This window comes from Thamnophis elegans, chromosome 9 (genome assembly GCF_009769535.1).
Source record: "Thamnophis elegans isolate rThaEle1 chromosome 9, rThaEle1.pri, whole genome shotgun sequence".
Taxonomy (NCBI): Eukaryota; Metazoa; Chordata; class Lepidosauria; order Squamata; family Colubridae; genus Thamnophis; species Thamnophis elegans.
This window is the reverse complement of record NC_045549.1, coordinates 32,227,740-32,248,529: the sequence shown is the minus strand read 5'-3', so window position 1 is coordinate 32,248,529 and position 20,790 is coordinate 32,227,740. Positions and strand designations below refer to the sequence as shown.

At 36.7% G+C, this 20,790-nt stretch overlaps 1 protein-coding gene across 4 annotated transcripts in view; it reads right to left on the bottom strand.

Annotated features, from left to right (window-relative positions):
• Positions 1-332: 332 nt before the first annotated feature.
• The window catches only part of TBC1D9 (TBC1 domain family member 9), a 52,105-nt gene continuing 31,647 nt past the window's right edge, over positions 333-20,790 (bottom strand). For 3 of the 4 annotated variants that reach the window (XM_032223998.1, XM_032223999.1, XM_032224000.1), the window contains 13 exons: positions 19,544-19,714; positions 18,733-18,883; positions 16,746-16,960; positions 14,689-14,806; positions 13,779-14,064; positions 11,386-11,515; positions 9,835-9,933; positions 9,669-9,737; positions 7,943-8,183; positions 6,131-6,196; positions 5,424-5,522; positions 3,313-3,590; positions 333-2,449 (listed from right to left, as the gene is read on the bottom strand). In XM_032223998.1, the coding sequence (XP_032079889.1) occupies positions 1,748-2,449; positions 3,313-3,590; positions 5,424-5,522; positions 6,131-6,196; positions 7,943-8,183; positions 9,669-9,737; positions 9,835-9,933; positions 11,386-11,515; positions 13,779-14,064; positions 14,689-14,806; positions 16,746-16,960; positions 18,733-18,883; positions 19,544-19,714 (2,625 nt within the window). In that variant the 3' untranslated portion in view covers positions 333-1,747. The remainder of the gene's footprint in view (positions 2,450-3,312; positions 3,591-5,423; positions 5,523-6,130; positions 6,197-7,942; positions 8,184-9,668; positions 9,738-9,834; positions 9,934-11,385; positions 11,516-13,778; positions 14,065-14,688; positions 14,807-16,745; positions 16,961-18,732; positions 18,884-19,543; positions 19,715-20,790) is intronic. The other variant, XM_032224001.1, reaches the window with a different exon arrangement.

The following is a 20,790-nucleotide window of genomic DNA, read 5'->3' as shown; positions in this document are numbered from 1 at the left end:
CCCCAATGGAATGGCTTAATGTCTCCCCCGGAATCCCAATCCCACCCTTCCCACTCCCGACCCGCGCCCCTTAATTAGCTCTGGCCTGTGCCCTGGCAAACTCTCCCCCAAGCCTATCTGAGCCATCCAAATCAAACCCCCCCCGCCCGCCCCCTAAAATTTGATTAAAAAAACCCTGAATACTTTTTCCTCAAAGTATCTGCTGTAGAGGCTATCACTGTCCGGTGCCAAATTTAAATTTCTAATTTAAAATTCTGTTGGAAAATAGATTAGCAGAATTGTAATCTAACATTCAGCTTTCCCGTCTGAAAAAAACACTGCAGACAGTTAAGTACTCTAAATAAGAATCAAATCAAGGTTTTAATTTTAAAAAGGATAATTACAATAATATACAATACATAAAGTGAAAAATGAGGTTTTTTTGAAGACAGCAAAGTCAAAGTAGATAAAAATTACTCATACTCAGTCACCAATGAATGTGTAAAAAGACTAGACACAATCCTGTCCTAACATAGGAATTGGGCCCATATTGAGAGTATTTGTATAGGTTTACTTAAAGCATTATTTCTTCTCCTCCTTGAATAGACAGGGTGCAAAGAGCAGAACACATCTCTATTGGCATTCAGTCATTACTTGGGTATGTGTTTCTTGTACTGCATGTTCTCTACTACTGGGATGTGTCCAACTAATGGTTCTGAAAAATAATCAAGAATTCAAAGTGCAGGTGCTCCATTTGTCATTCAACACATTCTGTTAATTATAAATAAAGTGACAATTTCATTCATTAAGATTTTCAAACATTTGATTACATTTTCTTGCAGCTATTTTACAGGTTACATTCTTGCTAATAACTGTTGTAATGAAGGATTATGCAATTTGGTTATGAATTTGTCATCTACAGTACACTAAGTTTATGATGTTTAGGATTAAAGTATCAATAAGACAGAATTATCTACAGAATTTTTTAAAAGTCTATTTTTTTAAAAAAGGAGTACCGTTAATTGTTTAGGTCATGATGTTGACAGGTATCAAGAAAGTTCCTGGCAGTATCCCTGAAGAATGTTTTAAAAAGTATTAAAAAATAACAAGCCTTCTTAAAAAAAATTATATGGAGAGAAACCTGCCAGGTAAGCTGAAGAGTTTACTTTTCAATCCTAAACAAGTTGACAGCATCCCTTTCTATTTCTTTCTTAACTTATTTTTGTACAAGCACAACAGCTGCAGTGCAGACATGGAGTTCCTGTCCATTTTCCCCTTAATTTAATTTGGAGGGAAGCAACTCCGTATGCACAAAAGCTATACTAACACAGTGCTATTCTACCAAGTTTAAAAGGAAATATTATAAAGGAACTCTGCAGACACACTGCAGCATACTCTGTGCTTGCACTGCTCTCAGTTATTCAGGTTCCTTCCTTATTCATAGATTTCAGATCTGTCTGAAAAACATACATAATGTTCATTAAATTAGAACTGGACAAATTTTCACTATTTATCCAGGGATAGCAAGACTAACAATACGTATACCAATAACAATGATTTCCCTTCAACTGATTCAGACAAGCATTTTAATGATATTTCCCATAACAGAAAATATAATAATTCAAAATAAAATAGATGTACTGTACATCTCAACATATTTACATAAACAATAACTAATAAATTTTGTGAACACCGGGACCTGTAGAGGCTATAATAAATATTTCAAAAACCTAAAAGAATTTTAAAAAACCCTACTTATCCAGTCCATTTAGCCCGACATAGTAGAGATTTCATAATCACTTGCTGATATTATGGGTTTTCCCATCATCCGCACATTCTTAGCATTAGTAAGCCTTGCCATCATACACACTGGTTTATCAAAGTACCGCACAAGTGCTGGTTCAGTCAACAGGGAAGCCAAAAACTGCTCAAAGGTGATAGCCCAGTCTCTGTCAATACTACTACTTCTTGGCAGAGAAGTTGGGTTGCTGCTTTGTACCAAAACAGTGTCTTCACTGATGTCTTCACAGTGTAACTTTTCTTCCTCATGAGAACCTGCGCTCAGGACAGAATATGAAGACATGGAGCTGTCATCTTTAGTATCATCATCAGAAATTAACATGGAAGAACCAGCTCCATTATCCCTAGGAGAAGAATCTTCCAGTTTAACATCCTCCATTTGTGAACTGTCACCACAAATATTCTCCTCTTCATCAAGAAAACCATTTTGAAAATGATTGTGTCGGTCAAGATGGTACTGCTGGCTCCCTTTCTTCTGAATCAGCACATTCTGAATGGTTTTGCTGGTATTCTCAGCCTCTTTAATAGATTGGACACTAAACAGTTTACCAACTTCACCAATCTCTAGAAGCAAACTTGTCACAGCTGCAGTTGCATGATAAAGATCCTGCTCATTGGGGTCTTCACTGAACATGTTATACATGGTCTTACACAGTTCAATAAATTGCTCCTAGATGTAAAAGATAAATATAATGCTTTTTTGTTAAGCAGCTGTTTATCCTATTCAAATCCAACTGTTAGATGGGGGCTCCCAGCTGTTTTTCTTCCAACAGACACTAGACAACACCTGTCTAGTTTCAATAATGACATTGTCAAGAGTTCCCAGATTATTTGCTGGGCCCAAGAGAATACCTCCATAGTGAAAACTTACCTTGTAAGAGATTATTTTTATATATACACACACACATGCTTTTGAGGAGTACTTGCTTCTAGATAATGATTAACAATAACAGTGTAATCTTGCAAAGTTGTTTTAAAAAAGATTTTTAACTATTTAGCATGCAATCCAATTCAAGCATACTATTCTTGGGCACATGATAGGTATACAACTCTTGCAAGTTCCCAACCTTTCATCTTTAATAAACATATATAAGATGTAGAAGAAAAAGGAAAAATAAGTCCACTTTCCTAGTGATAGAATAGTTTGCTTTGTTGCATCCCTCCCATTAAAAGCCCCTAAAAGCAAGTGTTGTGGCAATTTGTTTAGCTAATTAAAAGTGAAATGTGTAGCCCAAAATGTCCTAAATCTTTAGCCCCATCCACTCATATGAGGCTTCCAGGCGGGGCAAAATGAAAAAGTGAAGCTCCACCAATTAGAGGTGGCTCACCTCTAATACAGTGCATGAGAAGAATATCAAGGAAGCCCACTGTCCTACTTCCCCCTTTTAATTTGGACATTCTGCAATTGGAATTAAATCTTTCAAGTTTTAATCCCATCCCAAGGTTAAGCTATGTACTGTATATGCTTTACTGATCATGTACTTTTAGCATCATGTGTATGCTAATTTTTACATTTTTCAAAGAAACACTTACCTGATTTAGTTTAGGTAAGTCCTTTGCATTTTTGACTTTGGGTTTATTCTCTTGATTCCAGATTTTAAGGCAATTTTTATTTTCTTGAGAATTCTTCTTCCTATTACAATCAATTATCCAAAACACAGTAATGTTTATCTGATTATGGTGCAAATACAATTCCCCAAATAGCCGTGATGTTGGTAAAGATAATGAACAGCATACCTTTTCTGTTTTCAAACTCACATTAACAAATCCCTCTTCAGCTCCATGTTTGTTCCTTCCTTGTACAGCAACAACTAATAAAAGAATGAATATATAAACACTCTTTTTTCAAAATGTGAAGGTTATAGTAGCCTAATTTACAGTCAAGATTCTCTTAAGTAAAACTCCAATTCCTAATTACTACCTTAACTTGATTTTTAGAGTTCCTTGTTTGCTATTGTTGTTTACAGCATTAATCATTGCACTCTTTTCAGTGCTTTTCAATTTCCCAAATATTCTAATGCCTGGGGATTTTGGGGGGTTCAAATAGTAATCAGGCCTGAGCCTGGTTTTCTTTCTCAAGATCAAGCAGGTTGATCATTGCTGCAAACTAGGAGAAGCGTGTATCTAGCAGGTTTTCCAGCGTGACCCGTCAAAAGTGCGGAGGACAAATCGCGCTCGACGAAAGCGCGCATGTGACGTCATCACAGCGCGACGAAAAAAATTAAAAATTGAAATAAATTAAATTAAAGCAAGCCGATTCACATAAAGGTAAGGTTAGCTTAGGGTTAGGGTTAGGGTTAGGTTAAGGGTTAGGGTTAGGTTGAGAGCGTTAGCGTTAGGTTTAGCGTTAGGTTAAGGGTTAGCATTAGGTTTAGCGTTACGTTAACGGTTAGGTTTAGGGTTAGATTTAGGGTTAGGTTAAGGGTTAGGTTTAGGGTTAGGTTTGGGGGGGTTAGGGTAAGGTTTTAGCTTTATTTTACATTTTTCGATCACAGCGCGATGTTTTCGTCGCGCTGTGATGACGTCAAATGTGCGCTTTCGTCGAGCGCGATTTTGTCCTCCGCGATTTTGTGGTGAAACCGTTTTCCAGGACTAAATACTTGTGTTTTCAAGGGCCAATTTCCCTGTTTCATGGAAGAATTCTAATTAAAAAAATTTGAGAAAAGAAAAATCTTTGGGAAAAAAGAATCAGCTACAACTCTGTACCAGAAGTACATATTAAAATGAAACAACCTTTCTCTATTGATCACTGCCTCAATCATTAGTTTGTAACAAACAATAAGGCTATTGAATTTTACTGTATCAATTGCAGAAGATGAAGCTGCACTTAGTATCCCCCATTATTGAATAGCTATAATTAATATTTCCAGTTTTACGTTCTTCTTCTACCTTAATTAATTAATAACTAGTTCTGTGCAAACTGTATTTTCAGCAATTTGGGAAAATACATTAAAAAGAAAGTGTGTTTGTTTTTGTACAATTATATTCATATTTATCTGTTCATGTACAATTTTATTAAACATGCATGATATTTAAATTTCTATCAAAATGACTACATGTAAAATTGATCTTGACATGGATATTATTTTAATCTACCATTATCTTCCCAACAAAAACTCTCAACAAAAAAGCCAGCTTTGTCTAGTGGTTAAGGCATTAGGCTAGAAAGCAGGCGACTGCGAGTTCAAGTTCTGCCTTAGCTATGAAAGCCAGCTGGGTGACCTTGAGCCACTCTCTCTCTCAGCCCAGCCCACTTCACAGGGTTGTTGTGCAGAAAATAGGGGGAGGAAGGTGTGCTGGATATGTTTGCTGCCTTGAGTGGTTTGTAAAAAATAACAAGGCAGGATTCAAATAAATAAATATATTGATCCAATTTGTGGTACCAACCTTTAGATCTATCATGAACTACAGGTTTAGAAACTAATATTATAAATTGTGTTGGCAAGCCATCTGTTTGTATGTAAAATTCACACATTTGCTTCCTGAATCTGTCATTGTAAGAATCTGATAATGCGACATTTAAAAGCCATCTTGTTAAAATTGTTGTTTTCCTCTCCGCAGACAAGCTAGTTGGTTTTTTTTTTGAAGATAGGGGAGACTTTAAAAAATTATCAGTATGTTTAGTCAGGAACAAGAAAACTAACACATCTTTCTACCCTGTGTACACTCTGGTGTAATGTCTTCAAAGAAGTACTGAGTTGCTTCAAATGCTGAATCTGGCTCTTCGGGATCAGAAGACGGATCTGTACAAACAGGTATGAGAAATCATCAACGAATTTCATATTTTACACAAGCATCCCCATATCTATCATTTATAGCTGGAATACTACACAGGTAGTCAGTGGTGGGATCCTGCCAGTTTAACAACCAGTTCAGTGATTGCGTGCTTCGCGCGTGCCCATGCCTGATACGCGCTCCATGCGCATGTGCAGTTTTAACAAAACTTACCTTCCCCGTTGCTTCTGGGGAGTAACACAGCTGAGGTGCGGCAGTCTGCTCTGCCACACGAATCAGCTGAGAGGATATAGATAAGTAAAACGCAGGTGGGTGGGCCCAACTGATCATTGGAGCGAACTGGTTCGCTCCCAGCTGAACATTGGAGATACTGATTCGCCCAAACCGGTCCGAACCAGCTGAATCCCACCCCTGCAGGTAGTCCTCCAGTTATGATGGCAACTGGAACCAGAATTTTCATCACCAAATAATGCGGTCGTAAAGCATGATCTCATGTGACTGCATCGCTTAGCAATGGCAATCCCTACAGTTCCTCTTACCATCACCTAAAATGGCACAGGATTTTACATGAAAGGTATTATATTAAGCTATCTGGAATTACCCCATGCTTACATACCTGGCAAAACATGCATTTTATAAAGTAATTTCAGTTTCTCAGTAAGGTCTCCATGACATGCTGCACCTAAAAATAATTGAGTCATTGTAGTAATCCTAAATATATTCATCAACTAAGTGTCATCAATTTAACATAACAATTAATGAAACAATTAATATCATTGATACTTGCTTCCAGATAGTTGAACCTGTTAGACTTAATACCTCAGTGCAAAATTCCTAGTTTTAAGAACCTTTAAAGCCCAGCAAATCACAGCTTTACTCATTCCAATGACGTGGCCTTACACACTACCATTCGCAACCAAAATCTAGACTTAAAAGCACAGCTTCAGGCAATATTACTTCATCCACTCTTTTGTACACTAACCAGCAGTTATCTCCCTTTCTGTAAGTTTTGGGTGGAGGTATTTTGCCAGCATATCTGGGTAGAATAGAGTGACCAGCAAAATCCAAATGAAGATGCTCTCCTTGTCTGGTGAGATTTCAATGCCAGGAGATGGATTTTGCTCAGTGTCAAAATCTACAATTGTATTATGAAGAAAGATGCAGTATCTTATTTCTCTAGAGCCATGATGGTGAATCTATGGCACGCGTGCCACAGGTGGCACGCGGAGCCATTTGTCAGAGCACGTGAGGTGTTGCCCTGTCACCTGGCCAGCGTCCATGCATGCACTGGCCAGCTGACTTCAGCCTTCTTTTGAGAAGGAAGCTTCCTGAAGGTTCCAGAGGTCAAAAATCGCCCCTACAGACAAAACGGAAGTCACCATTCCTGAACTTTTTTGTGCCCTCCGGAGGGTGTCTGGGGGGGCCTCTGGGGTGGCAGGGAGGCTGTTTTCACCCTCCCCAGGCTCCTAGAAAGCCTCTGGAGCCTGGGGAGGGTGAAAAAAACCATACCAAAAATGGGGTAGTGTTTGCGCACATAGCATTATGGGTGTGACATGCCCACGCACAACCCCCCTGCGCTCCCCCTGCTTTTGGCACGAGAGCCAAAAAAGTTCGCCATCACTGCTCTAGAGTAACTAACATTATTTTATCTCACAGTAACAAAGGCCTATCTGTAAACCTTTGGTCTTTGGAAAAATAAGATAAATTGGATCAAGAGCCGAGGTGGTGCAGTGGTTAGTGTAGTACTGCAGGCTGCTTTAGCTGATTAGTGTTCAAATCTCACCGGCTCAAGGTTGACTCAGCCTTCCATCCTTCAGAGGTGGGTAAAATGAGGGTCCAGATTGTTGGGGGTAATATACTGACTCTGTAAAACCACTTGGAGAGGGTTTAAAAACCACACAAGTGGTATATAAGTCTAAGTGCTATTGCTATTGCTAACTGGGCAACATATACAGTACTGTAATCAAGTTCAGCTGATTACACATTCCTTTAATATAGTTAAAGAGGCATTGCTTTATATACCAATTCAAATACAGATTAATTCTGGGATTTGAGGTCCATTTCAATATTTTCTGTTCTTTAATTCAATTCAGTGTTCATAAAGAATAAATTTTGAGACTGTCTGTACACATATATTCAGTGATGACTTTAAATGAATTGTGCACTCAAAGCCAAAATAATAGTTATTGACTCACATACTATATAGCACCAGAAAGGGGAATGTATTTCTACTAATAGATTACGAATAAGAGGATTTGAAGAGTATTAACTAAGAATATAAACAATGGCAAAAAAAAAAAAAAAAACCCACAGAGAGACACATAACCTTTTATAATGTCTCAAGAATGGCTGCATGACAGACAATAATTTTATAGTTAATGGTGATTAAAAAAGCCAAATGCCATTAGATAAGCAGTTTTGTTCTTACTAAGTCCAGAGACAAATTCTCGGAAGTTAATTAAGGAATCTCCGTTTTCATCCAGCAATCTGAACAAACGTGCAGCTAGAACATTAGAATGAGTTCCACATGCCCAAGGAAAGAGAAGAGTAAACATCCCTTTGAACTGCTCATAGTCTATGCGGTACTGTTCCAAATAAGGCAAGCTTGGATCATGACGGTCAGTAGCATTGCTGGTGCCTCCCCAATAGCAGCTAGTGAGATGTTCTGCCTGATAAAAAAAAAAAGGCATGTGAAATTATTATAATCTCTGTAGTTAGTTCAGCAACACCTTCCCTCATCACAGATTATGCATCTTAAAAACACCTTAATATAGAAATGTTTTTCATATTGCCTGGTATTAGTATTGTTATAAGCAAGTTCTAGCTACAACATTAATTCATTCAGTGTCACAGTTCTTGGAAGTAAATATAGACACAGAAATAGGACAAACTCCATCCAGAAATGTTTCTACCAACATATTTCTACCATCACAGGCCTGTCTGTTATTAAGTTCCAAAACTGTTGTCCTCCTAACCACTGACTGGTGTCACTTCATACACCTGAGACAAGGAGTAATCTAGAAGCCCATGTTACCCAGTATTAAAATTTTGGTTTTGAATGAAAGATCAAATCCCCATCTGAGTATTGAACTCACTGGATAACTTTGCACCTGTTAATATCTCTTAGCCTAGTTGATTCCCCAGATTTGTTATTATGAATATATCCTGAAGGAAAGTCTATTGTATGCTTATTTAATTTAATTTATTTATTTAAGAAAATTTATATGGCCACTCAACTCACTCTCACAGGTGGCTTACAAAGACGTTGCCTAGAGCCGTGATGGCGAACCTATGGCAAAGGTGGCACACAGAGCCCTCTCTGGGGGCATGCAAGCTATCACACCAGCTCAGTTCCACATGCACGTGCACCTCCTGCTGGCTAGCTGGTTTTGAGGTCTCTGCCACGCATATGCAGGGGTCGGGGGTCATGCGGGAGTCACATGTGCATGCACAGGGGGCAGAGGGTTGCGCACACAAGTGCGGGGGTGGAGGCATGCATGTGGGCAGGGGGACATGGGGGCAGTATGTGGGGCACATTGCATTATGGGTGTGCGTGCCCCCACTCTCAGCACATAAAAAAGTTAGCCACCAGCCTAGAGAATTGGTAGTTTATACATATAAAAAAACAAAATATGTGTTTCTGATTATAGATTATATTTATATCTGCCTTTTTAAACAGAAAATTGCCATCTGCTCAGATATATTATTGCTTGAGATTTACTACAGTACTTGATTTAAAAGAAAGCTGAATCCCCAAATCCAGTGAGTATTCTGGGTACAATTTAATCTGTAACGTCAAATCTGGTTTTATAGCAAGTGTGCAGCTATGATAATTTTTCAGGGTGAAAACAATTAATTGGGGTCCCTTTGTTTTGTTGATTATGATCACAAAAATATTGTCTACATAGGAATAAACAATTAGATTTATTATCCTGATAAGTATTTCATTCATTTTAAAGTGTAATTTAAATACCATATCCTTGTACATTAAGGGGAAATGAAAACATTCTGCTTTATAAATTAAACATTTTCTCAGTAGCACATTTTGGCTCATGAAATTATTTTAGAAACTATTAAGTTGGATTTAGTAAGAAAAATGAAGTGTGGTATCTGCTATAAATAACATAGATGCAAGACAGCTATTTGAAGCTTACCTTGAAAAGGGCATAAAGTTCCTCCAGCTCATCTATTGTAAATGAAGTTTCAGTTACTATGGTTCGTACCTTCAAAATATAAAAAGGAGAAATTTTAAACACATATAATTAAATATATTAAATATCTTTAATATTTAAATTCAAAGAACAACACCCAAGAACTTACCACATTTCGTTTAGTAGTATCTTCTAGGGTTTGAATGACCTTCAACCTTTGTTTGAATCTCATTTGTTCAATCAAATCTGCTCTAATGGTACCAAATTTCTAATAGAAAAAAAAATAACATTCATTCTTCCTGCAAAATGTAAGATACAAAATACACTAAAAGATAATTTCACTTAGACATTACCTAAATAAAGTACCTAAGATGTGATTAAAGGTATGACTAAATGTAAAATCAGGGATTATGTTGTGTCCGAGCCATGGCAACCACGCAGTGTCAATCAACACCAGCGGGTGTCAGGATTGGCTGACTCGCGTGTGCATCGTCAACAGGAGCACATCGTTCTCTGATTGGTTGCCGGTTTGACAGCTGCATTATAAATAGCTGTCAAACCAGAGTTCTATGTTCTGTTCTAGTTAAATCACTGTAGTTAACAATAAAGAGTGTTGTTCAAGGAACGATCGCCTCAGTCAATTATCATTACTCTAAATACATAATAGATTACATCTTCCTTTTTTTAAATAGCAAATTAAAATTTTCTGACATGCCAGAAAAATCATCATATAAAAAGAAAAGGACAGGAAATTTTAGTAGCAATACTAAGGTCATATATCTAAGACAAATTAATTAGGCATAATTTCTATTTATTTTAAACATTTCAGTCCTAAAAGCATTTGGATTCTAGATGCATATCCCAGAGATCACAACTTCATTGTTGTAGGGAAAATAGGAGCGGGAAGATGTGTTGGATATGTTCACCGCCCTGAGTTATTTATAAAAACAATGATGATGGGATATAAATAAATAAATAAACAAACAAACAAACCCTGCAATCAGTAGCAATGCAATCCTATATTTAAGAATGCATTCTATTAATTTCAACAATAATTTCATCCAAATAAGGGAATTTAGTATATGTATACTACTAAAACTCTCCTTTTTGTCTGTTTCAAATCTTCCACTAACCCAAACAACGCATTGTAGCATACAAATTTTTGAATTAAAGAACCCCAGATTTGCCAACTTAAAAGAATGCAGACAAAATCTGGGTGCATTATTCCAAAATAATTGAAATTTTAAGGATCTTTACAGCAATTATATATTTTCAAAATTGTGGCTACTGCAACATTGGCACAGCTAAGTAATTGTGATTTTCAACACTCTCTGCCAGCTGCCTACAAATGGGGAAACCAACAGGGAACTAGAACTCATTTCAACTATCTCTGCTTTCCCCCCTCCCCCATGGTCATTTTCTTTATATCTTCAGGTAAGGTAATACCTCTTAAATGTTATGGATTGTCTACATATAATTCAAAAGTAATTCCTGTTCTTTCTGTGTTGAGCAGCTTTCCCAACTTCATTTCCACGTGTTGGAAATACAGAAAAAGTCTCAGAATTTCTAGCCAGATTAGATAACAGCCATAATATTCCAACACATCATGGAGACAAAGGATTAGGGAGGAGGAAGCTAGAATCTGACAAATTATTTGCTTGGTGGGTGTATTTTTTCCTGCTCATGTTTAATTACCAATATGTTCATGAAATTATGGTACCTCATAGGAAGTTCTGATGAGCCTAAATATATCTACTTCAGGATAAGGCCCTATGTCATCACTCAGTAATGAATGAAGGTGAGGAATTGGCGGCAAGGTGCTGTCTTTATTGCTCACGCTGTCTAAATACCTACAGGTGGCAAGAAAAAGCAATAATATACCTCATTTTAATTCAAGTGTAAAAATACATGATGTTCCACTTCCAATTTCTCATATATTTATTTACATAGGCATACTGCAAAAAGTTGAAAACAGATTAGGGTATTTTTAAATGTTTTTCCTAAATAGCTCTAAATTTTCACAAAAATCACTATATTTATTCTTGTACCAGTCCTATAAAATTAGCATTATTACTACAGTATTACCTCTATAATACACATTATGGTTGCACCTGAATGATTCTTGAATGCTATGATGGAAGGAGATAGTGAAGAGGAGGAGAAAAATGTAGGGCAAGGAAAAAAGTAAAGTAAGAAAAATGGGCAAAGTAAGGAAGGTACATGTATACCCATCATGCTGTTTTCTTTTGTGGTAAACATTATACACAGTGGAGAAATAGAACAAGTAATTGTATACTGAAGAATTTAAAATGAATGAACAATAAAAAGAATTACAGTTAATTATAAACCCAACTCTACCTCCTTCCTATTTTCTTCATTAACTTGCTTTCTTATTCCATTTTTACTAATATATTCTTCTTATATAACCAGCCATTTCAGCATACTTTGTATTAGTCAAACACTAGTTCATTCTTGATCCTATCCCTTCTTACCACATATTACTTAACTATTAAATCATTCCTATCACATGAAGCTTACTTTTCTGTTTCCCTTGATCTATACTACTCTTGCTGCCATTTAACAAAGTAAACAAAAAATATTTTGGTCAGTCATTTTGCCTATTTTGACAAATGTTCATTCCACACCACATGCTATTTGATATTATTCTATCAACCCTCACACATCTTAACATTTCTGTATTCATTTCTGCATCTTTAATTAGCTTTTTTACCATTTACATGCAAGTTGTTCATTCCATTTTTTTCTGTCATTTACAATTACTTTGGTCTCTGATATATTTATTTTCAAATCAATATTCTAGCTTCACTTATTCTCTCAATTCTTTTAATAAATGATCACATCAATTAAGCCTTTAGATTTGTTTTCATTCCTTTGTCATATTTAAATTATATATTCAGAACAAACAGGACTTCTTCTAAGCAGTCCCTACTCATCTTTCATACACGGATTTCCAAATGACCTAGTTACTTTTATGCACTCTCATCTTCTTCCCATCTATTATGTCATCAAATAGTGTTCACCAATTTCATTCAGATCTATTATATTTTCCTTCCTCTTCATTTGTAAAGCAAATGCATATCTATTTTTCTTTGTCACTTCATGCTCATTTAATCCTCTCGTATTTCAAATCACAGTCTTCCATATGCCATGGTCAAAATCGGCTACAAATACAGGCTTCCATCAGCCATCATGGATTTGTTCAACCAAAGCTTTCTTCCACACTTTGTAAACAGACAGAGAAAGTGCTTTTGTCATACCTAACCACAACATTCCCTGCTATAACAATAAGGACAGTAGCAGTTTGTTTGAGCTGATTTGGCCAGGTTGGCAACAGGCCAATTTTATTCTAAGTGTGTCTAATCTACACTAAGGGATTTCCCTGCAAGCTACATATTGTTGCCAGCATTTTATCATTTTGGAAATATATGCACATACTCGTGGTTCAAGGAACAAAATATCAACAAATGCTTTATTTTTAGATAGTCACGTGAAAAGTCAGTGCTGAAGCTTAGTCTTTACAACACACATTTAAATAGCATTCTGGTTTAAACCACTTCAGAGTGATGCACAGATAATTGAAACTTGAGACAGTGATAGGTGCCGATGTGTGATTAAATCTTCTACTAAATACAACAAAAGCCACAATTGTTCAAAAAGATTTAAAAAACATAGTTTACTCATTTGAAGGAGGTATATTTGAGTTCTGCTCTGCATGTATGAAATCCCAGGAATTTTTTATTTTAAAACCTCTATTAATAAGGCTGGGCAAACTTCTCTTTGGGCATTACTTGCAGCCAGGAATGACAATGCCGCACTAAAGGAATTACTTTACGCTGCAGAAAACTGCCTCTTATAATTAAATCAAGTTACAAAAGAATAAAAGAAAATAAACACTGGAGTAAAGTGGCTAGCAGAGACTAATTGGTAAGAAAGGACACTAAAAGCCAAAAGGCTCCACTTAAGAGCTAAGAGCTAAACTGTGTTATATGAAAAGCGTCTGGCAATGCAAAATTACTAATTTGAAAGAGTGGGGGAAGTGACTTGCTCTGAATGTAATTGAATGGAAGGAAAATCTGCAATTAGAGTACTTACCTTCCCAACACTGTCATAGCTTCACCATCATCTTTACAGTTCAGCAACTTCTCTACATTTGCATCTAGCACAGCTAGTGCTAACTGGAATATCACCTTTATACCCTCATAGAAGAAACAATCTACCACCACAACAGCACTTTCAAAAGGCATTACACTGAGGAAGAGCGTGAGGAACCATGAAAGAGAGATGGTTGAGATGACTCCCAAATCCTGCATGCAGTCATAGAGTTGTGGGATATAATCCCGAGCTAATTCTTCAAACACACCTTGATCCACCAGAGCACCTGTAAGGCATAATCAAGTATCTGATAAGCGAAACTGGAGTCAAGAAAATATGTATTCATGCCCATCCAAGAAAACAAAAGTAGAAGCATTTTCCAGTTAATGCATGTTGAATTGGATTGAGGTGGTCCATTTAGGTGTTTGGAATTTCATCTGTCTCAATCAACATGACCAATGGGAAGAATTGTGGAAACTACAGCCCGAATCATCTTGTGGACAAGAGTTTGTCTACCTATAAATTACACTATTTTCTCATTCAGAAAAGAGACCTTTTAAAAACATGCATTAACTTGCTATTTGATTTCCATAACTGTAAATAAAAATACTGTTATTATTAATAATAGCGTATTTAAATAATTGTTTTCCAATTTAAGTAACCAGCAATCACCACAACTTTAGCAATATCTGCATTTTATGAAAAACATGGATTTATACACCAGGAACAAAATACATGTACCTTATATTTGGCTGTGATGTGAAATAAAAAAGCATAACAATGTAACATAGATCACTACTAGCTCTACTATTATTCCATATCAATGGATTCAAACATCTAAACCTGCAGCTCAAATTTAACTTTTTGATAGTTTTAAATAATTTCCCAATTATTAGTTCTATTAACATACCAACAACTCTTGTGTTGTAGTAATCTGGCAGCATGCGCTCGCATAAAGCCACCAACAACCAAAATGCTTCCTCTTCCTTGGCATACAAAAGCAGGACTGATGTAACAATATTCATGGCCTAAAAATAATTAAGACATACAGTTATCTAATTTGATACATTTTACGTAACAGATTCTATCCAGCAATAGACGTATGAGGAGCAATGTGCTATGACTTAAGATTGCAAAAATACTTCCCATGAGACTTAAAACAAGAGTCTCCAACATTCATTCTCACAGGAAAATCACAGGAAGGAAGTTTTAAAAAGCTAGAGGGGGGTGATAAAACATGATTAGGATAAATATCTTATTGATTTGCTGATGTTATCTAGTGTCTGCAAACAAACAGTCAAGCTCAGAGAGCACTATGGACTCCACAGTTTTTATTTTCTTAGTGCCAGTTATAAAGCACTCAATTATTCCAATGTTAATCTTTCTAACAGGACAACTTTCAAGTATTGAGGGCCATTCATCTAAACAGGCAGCGGAGAAATGGGATGATAGTATCAGCAGGCTCTGGTTCAAGGGAACCAGAGTAAAAATAAAATAAAATAATGAAATAAATAAAATAAAAATATAATATAAAATAAAAAATAAAATAAAATAATAAAAATGATAACTCCCAGAAACTGCCTCATGGAGATAAAGTATATTCAGTAGTAACAGAATATTAGGTATTGGTCAGAAAAGAAAATAAGAAAGGAGAGCAGATAATAAAGATTACAAGATCCTTCCAGGAATACATGGCTGACTGGAATCCCGAACAAGAGCTTCCTCCACTAGACAGGAAGATACAAGTCATATGCAATGTTGGGGTCCAAAAGGGGAAAAAAACACTTAATTCAGTGTGAACAGCTCTTCCTATCTGCCATCTGCCCTTTAGAGAAGATGAACATTTTGGGGGCTCAAACAATGCCCATATATGTCCAAGAAAATATATGTTAGAGTTAAGGCAGCCTTAACATTTTAAAATGTTCTATAACGGAAATATTTCAGATCTGCTGAATAAGGTGACCCATGGTTGCTCCCCAAATTCTTCCAATAGATATAATTTCTATTTTAAAACATCTGTTACCTGGATCACAAGACTACCCAGAATTTTTATTACCGTATTTTTCAGAGTATAAGACGCACCTTTTTCCCTCAAAAAAGAGGCTGAAAATCTGGGTGGGTCTTATACACTGAATGCTGCATTTTTGACTCCCAAAACCCTGCCTCCCTTACAAAAATGGCCATGCATAGCCTTTAGGGGGCTTCCAGAGTGCTCCTGGGGGCTGGGGAGGGCAGAAATGAGTGAAAAACAGGCCATTTTTAACGCAATTTTGCTCCCCCAGCCCCCAGGAGCACTCTATAAGCCTCCTAAAGGCTATGTATGCCTTTATTTGACAAAAAACGGGCCTGTTTTCATGAAAAATGGGCTGTTTTCTGCTCATTTTTCCCCCCTCCCCCAGGAGCACTCTACAAGCCTCTTAAAGGCTATTCATGTCCTTTTTTAAAAAAAGAAATGGGCGATTTTGGGGAGGTCTGGAGAGTGAGAATTTGCCTCTTCAAAATCTTGTTGCATATTATACTCCAAAAAAATATGGTATATAACTGATATGTACTGTCTAACCATTCCTATAGCCCAGGGGACTGAAACATGCAGCCCTCTAAGTTATTTTCTGTAGCCTAAAACCATAGTTTGTGAGAGCTAAAGGCCTGCCCAACATGACCAGGGACACCAGATAAGGCACAGAAAATTATCCAAGAAGTCGAGTAGCCTGGCAGTGGCAGCTTATCAGTTCACCACTGCCCAACCCCAGCAGGTGTCCTAACAAGAACTGGGCCTGGTTGACTGAACCTTGGTGCACAAGACCTCTCACAATGAACAATGGCATCACCTGGGAACTCTGCTGAGAACAAATGCTGGCTGGGGAATTCTGGGAGTTGACGTCCACCCATCTTAAAGTTGCCAAGGTTGAGAAACTCTGAACTAAACAAGAAAAGCATTAGTGAGTGAAAGAACCTATTTTATGATACCTGGCAGTATCCTATGTTTGGATTTCTAAATGCATATGCAGTTAGGACTCGCCGCAGTGCTGCAATACCCATCTCATTCTGGAAGGCTGGATGCTCCGGAAGAGAGCGATGCAAATCCCGCTCAATCTCTTCTGTTGCAAGATTGTATTTCCCCATAGATTTCTCCACCAAGTCTTCATAATAGCCAGCGTGGGTAACCATTTCATTAATTGCTCCTACAAATGCAAACGAGTATATTGACATATATATATATATAAACACACACACACACACATACATACACACACACAGATATAGAGAGATTATAGATGTAGGCTAAGAATCAAATTAACTGCACAGATCAAGTACTTTTGTTTCCACATGGAAACTGTTTCTGAATTTTGTACTTAATATGGAAAAGAATGGAACTTGGACTTTGGGTTTTATAGATTAGATTGCTAGATCTTTATAGAAATGACTTGTTCATATTATTATGGAAAAACAAAAGGCAGTGATTTGATGTTAATGCCCTATTCTACTGCAACAGAGAGTCAGAAGACAATGCTTCTTTTTCTTTTCTTTTCCCTACCTTTCCTCACTTCTCTTTCCCCTTTCCCTTCCCTCTCACTGTTCTTTTATCTACATTTGTATTTTGCATTTTATAATACTTTATAATGTAATTTAAAAACACCAATTAACTGCACAGACCATTCTCATGCTCAAGAGATTAGCTGACTTTTAGGAATATTGTAATTCATTGTTTGATCCACCCCACCCCCACATTTTAAAGATGTAACAGAAACACTCTGTGTCTTATGAAAGGATGCTAACCATATAAAGTTTTTAGAAAGGTTATATATTCAAACTTCTGGGTCCTTCTAAAGTGTTTTTTTGGGACCCAACTTTATGAAAAGATAATTTTTAATTAAAATCCTACATTTTGATCAACTATTGCAAGATATTTGGTTTGCTAATCTGTTTCTTTTCCTAAGGTAAGTTTATTAGATGACAATATTTATTCCAAATGAACCAATATATCACACAAATACACTAATGTGGGAGTGCATATTGTGCACACATATATGTATATATGGATTCATTTAAAGATGACAGTGGAGCTCTATTTCAACAGCCAATGTAAACACATATTAAGAGGTGTGCTTTTCTCTTGATAGTCTACAAAGTTTATCCAGAGCCTTAAATTACACTATTCATTCCATAATTTGGGAAGGGGGGAACTTAAGATTTTAAAGTAATTAATTATTTAGATTCTGTATCTCTATTTCTATTTATTTCTAAAAAGATATATCACCAAATTATCTGTCTGTGGAGATTCTCAATCATCCAGGTCATGGTTGTCCCACAGGTGCTTTTTTAAAAGAGACAACTGGACTTTCTTGTTTTTCTTTGAAAACGTTTTGCTTCTTATCCAAGAAGCTTTTGAAGACAGCAAAGTCCACATTTTGGACAGAGAGGACCACTGGTTTGAAAGAGGGGTCAAAGAAGCCATCTATATCAAAATTGAACAGCCCTCTCTCAACAGAGGGGGAGTGATATGACATCATCTATCTCCAGTCTACAACACAGTCCTTTCCAAGAAGCCTCCACACCTATTTGCACCAATAAGGTGACCTTGATGACACAGATAAACCTCCAGGTGGCCTTAACGTGTCACGAAAAGAATGCAAATGTCTGCAAGGAGTATAAATCCTTCTATATTATCATCCAGTCAGAACTGAAGAAACTTGTTGAATGTGAAGTGAAATGTCTTTAAAAAAACCCAAAAAGTCCAGTTGCCTCTTGAAAGAAGCACGTATCACCAAATTAGCTTTGATGAAATCAGAGAAATGTTCTCCTGAATAAAAATGCTTAGCAATGCAACTATTGCTTCCCATTTGCTTGCAGCCAACATTTGGATCTCCTACTTTGTACATGATGAATTCCCCAGAAGCAAGTAAACCAATTGCTGATAAAATCTTCTAGAGGTATGTTACCCACTGACACCTACCTGACAAGAGCAACCAGAGTTCCCCTCTCATGTTTTCAGGAATACCTTTTAATGCAAGGTCTCTTGTTTTCTCTGTACGATACATACAGATACCTTGGCCATACTCAGCAAAATGCATTTTCCAAGCTTCTTCTTTCAAAAATTCTTTTGCCTTAAAAGTAATAGATATGATAGCATAAAATACACAGGGAAACCATGCTGTGTAATAAAATTTATTCATCTTGTGTCCAAATATGATGAAATAACTCTTCTCATCCTGCCATTTAATTATGTTCCTTAATTTTATTTAGGGATGGTACATCTGATTAGTCTTACAATAAAGCTTTCTTGGTGTGTTAATTTCAAAAGCATATTTATTTGATCAAACGAAACATTTTTGATGACACATAATTAATTAACTCTATGCGAGCTGAGGATACAGATGATGGAAACAATCTCAGAAACAATTACTAGTGATAATCTTTTTCAATCAAAAGATACTTTCACCATCACTGTACAGCATCATTTTTGCCATCATAAAAAACACATAAATAATTCAGAGAACAATGAAATAGATTTTGTCAATGATATATCTTATTCTTTTTCACATGTAGTAAGTTATGTTTTAATTCTTCAAAGCAATAAATACGCAGATATTATATTACAAAGTTTAAATTAATTAAGATGTTAAATATTTTTCAAAACTGGCTTCACCCACCATCCTAATCAAAAAATTGATGTAGATATAATTTACATTCACCTATTTTAAAATGAACAAGGACAGTATTTTTGTAATACAACTAAGAGCAAAAAATAATAATAATCAGCCTACCAATTTAGGGTTGAATTCCTCTGGAGAACGCCGACGATACATAGTCATTAGGGCCTGTGTTACAGTTGGGACACTGTTTCCATTCAAATTGAAGTGCTGGTCTCCATCCACCTCAGAGTTCAGGCTTCTCTGAGGGCTTGATGAAAGGACACTACTTGCCCTTGAATAAACCTGAAGGGAATCATACAGCATTTTAACCCCTGCTTGGTACAGGATTCCAAATTAAAGTAGCCCTGACAAACAGCTAATATTTGTCTGAATCAATGGTGGCATTCAAAAATTGTTACTACCGGTTCCATGGTTGTGGGTTGATGGGCGTGGCAGTGGAAGGATACTGTAAAATCTCCATTTCCTCCCCACTCCAGGGGAAGATTACTGCAAAATCAGCTGGGACTCAGGAGGCAGAGAATAGATGGGGGCAGGGCCAGTCAGAGGTGGTATTTACCAGTTCTCCGAACTACTCAAAATTTCTGCTACCGGTTCTCCAGAACTGGTCATAACCTGCTGAATACCATCTCTGGTCTGAACGCAGGAAGACAATTTAAATCTGCATTCCTGTAACTTATATCCATGATTCCATGTCTTGCTTTCTGGCATACAAAAAAAAGATTTTGAGCTTTCCTCTGTGAAAGCCTGTCAAATATTTTAAAAGTGATACCATATTCTTTATTGCGCTTCTCTTCTCAAGGATAAACGCTACTACTTCCTCAGTCTGTTCATGTAATTAGAAACTGGGGAGGAGGGCTGGTTATGGGGAGCCCACATATTTCATAGAGAGCTCAAGAATGGACAGAACCAAAACACAAGGACCAATATTGGACCTCTGCTAGGATAATAGTGCCCACGTTTTAAAAGCTTTAAGATAGGAAACAAGTTTAACTCATACTTTTATCACACTAGCCGTCCTTCCTTCCTTCCTCCCACTTTTAGTGCTGAGCTTTAGTAATTCAAACAGCTGAGGATGAAAGGCACTGCCGCAGAAAAAATGCATTTTTGCCAAATGTGTTTGAAGTCCAAAGCAGGAAGACTATCCCCACCCACCCCACCCTTTGTATCAACTGCCTGCACCTTTTAATCCAAATTAAGAGATCTGCACAATAATTGTTTATAAATATGGATCCATTTAGAATCACTGAGAATCAGATAAACTGCAGAAAGAGGATTTCAGCACTGAAGTTCTGGCATTAAAACAAAGCTTGAAGAAACACACATTCTCCCTTTAAGCAAAATATTTAAATTTAAAAAGA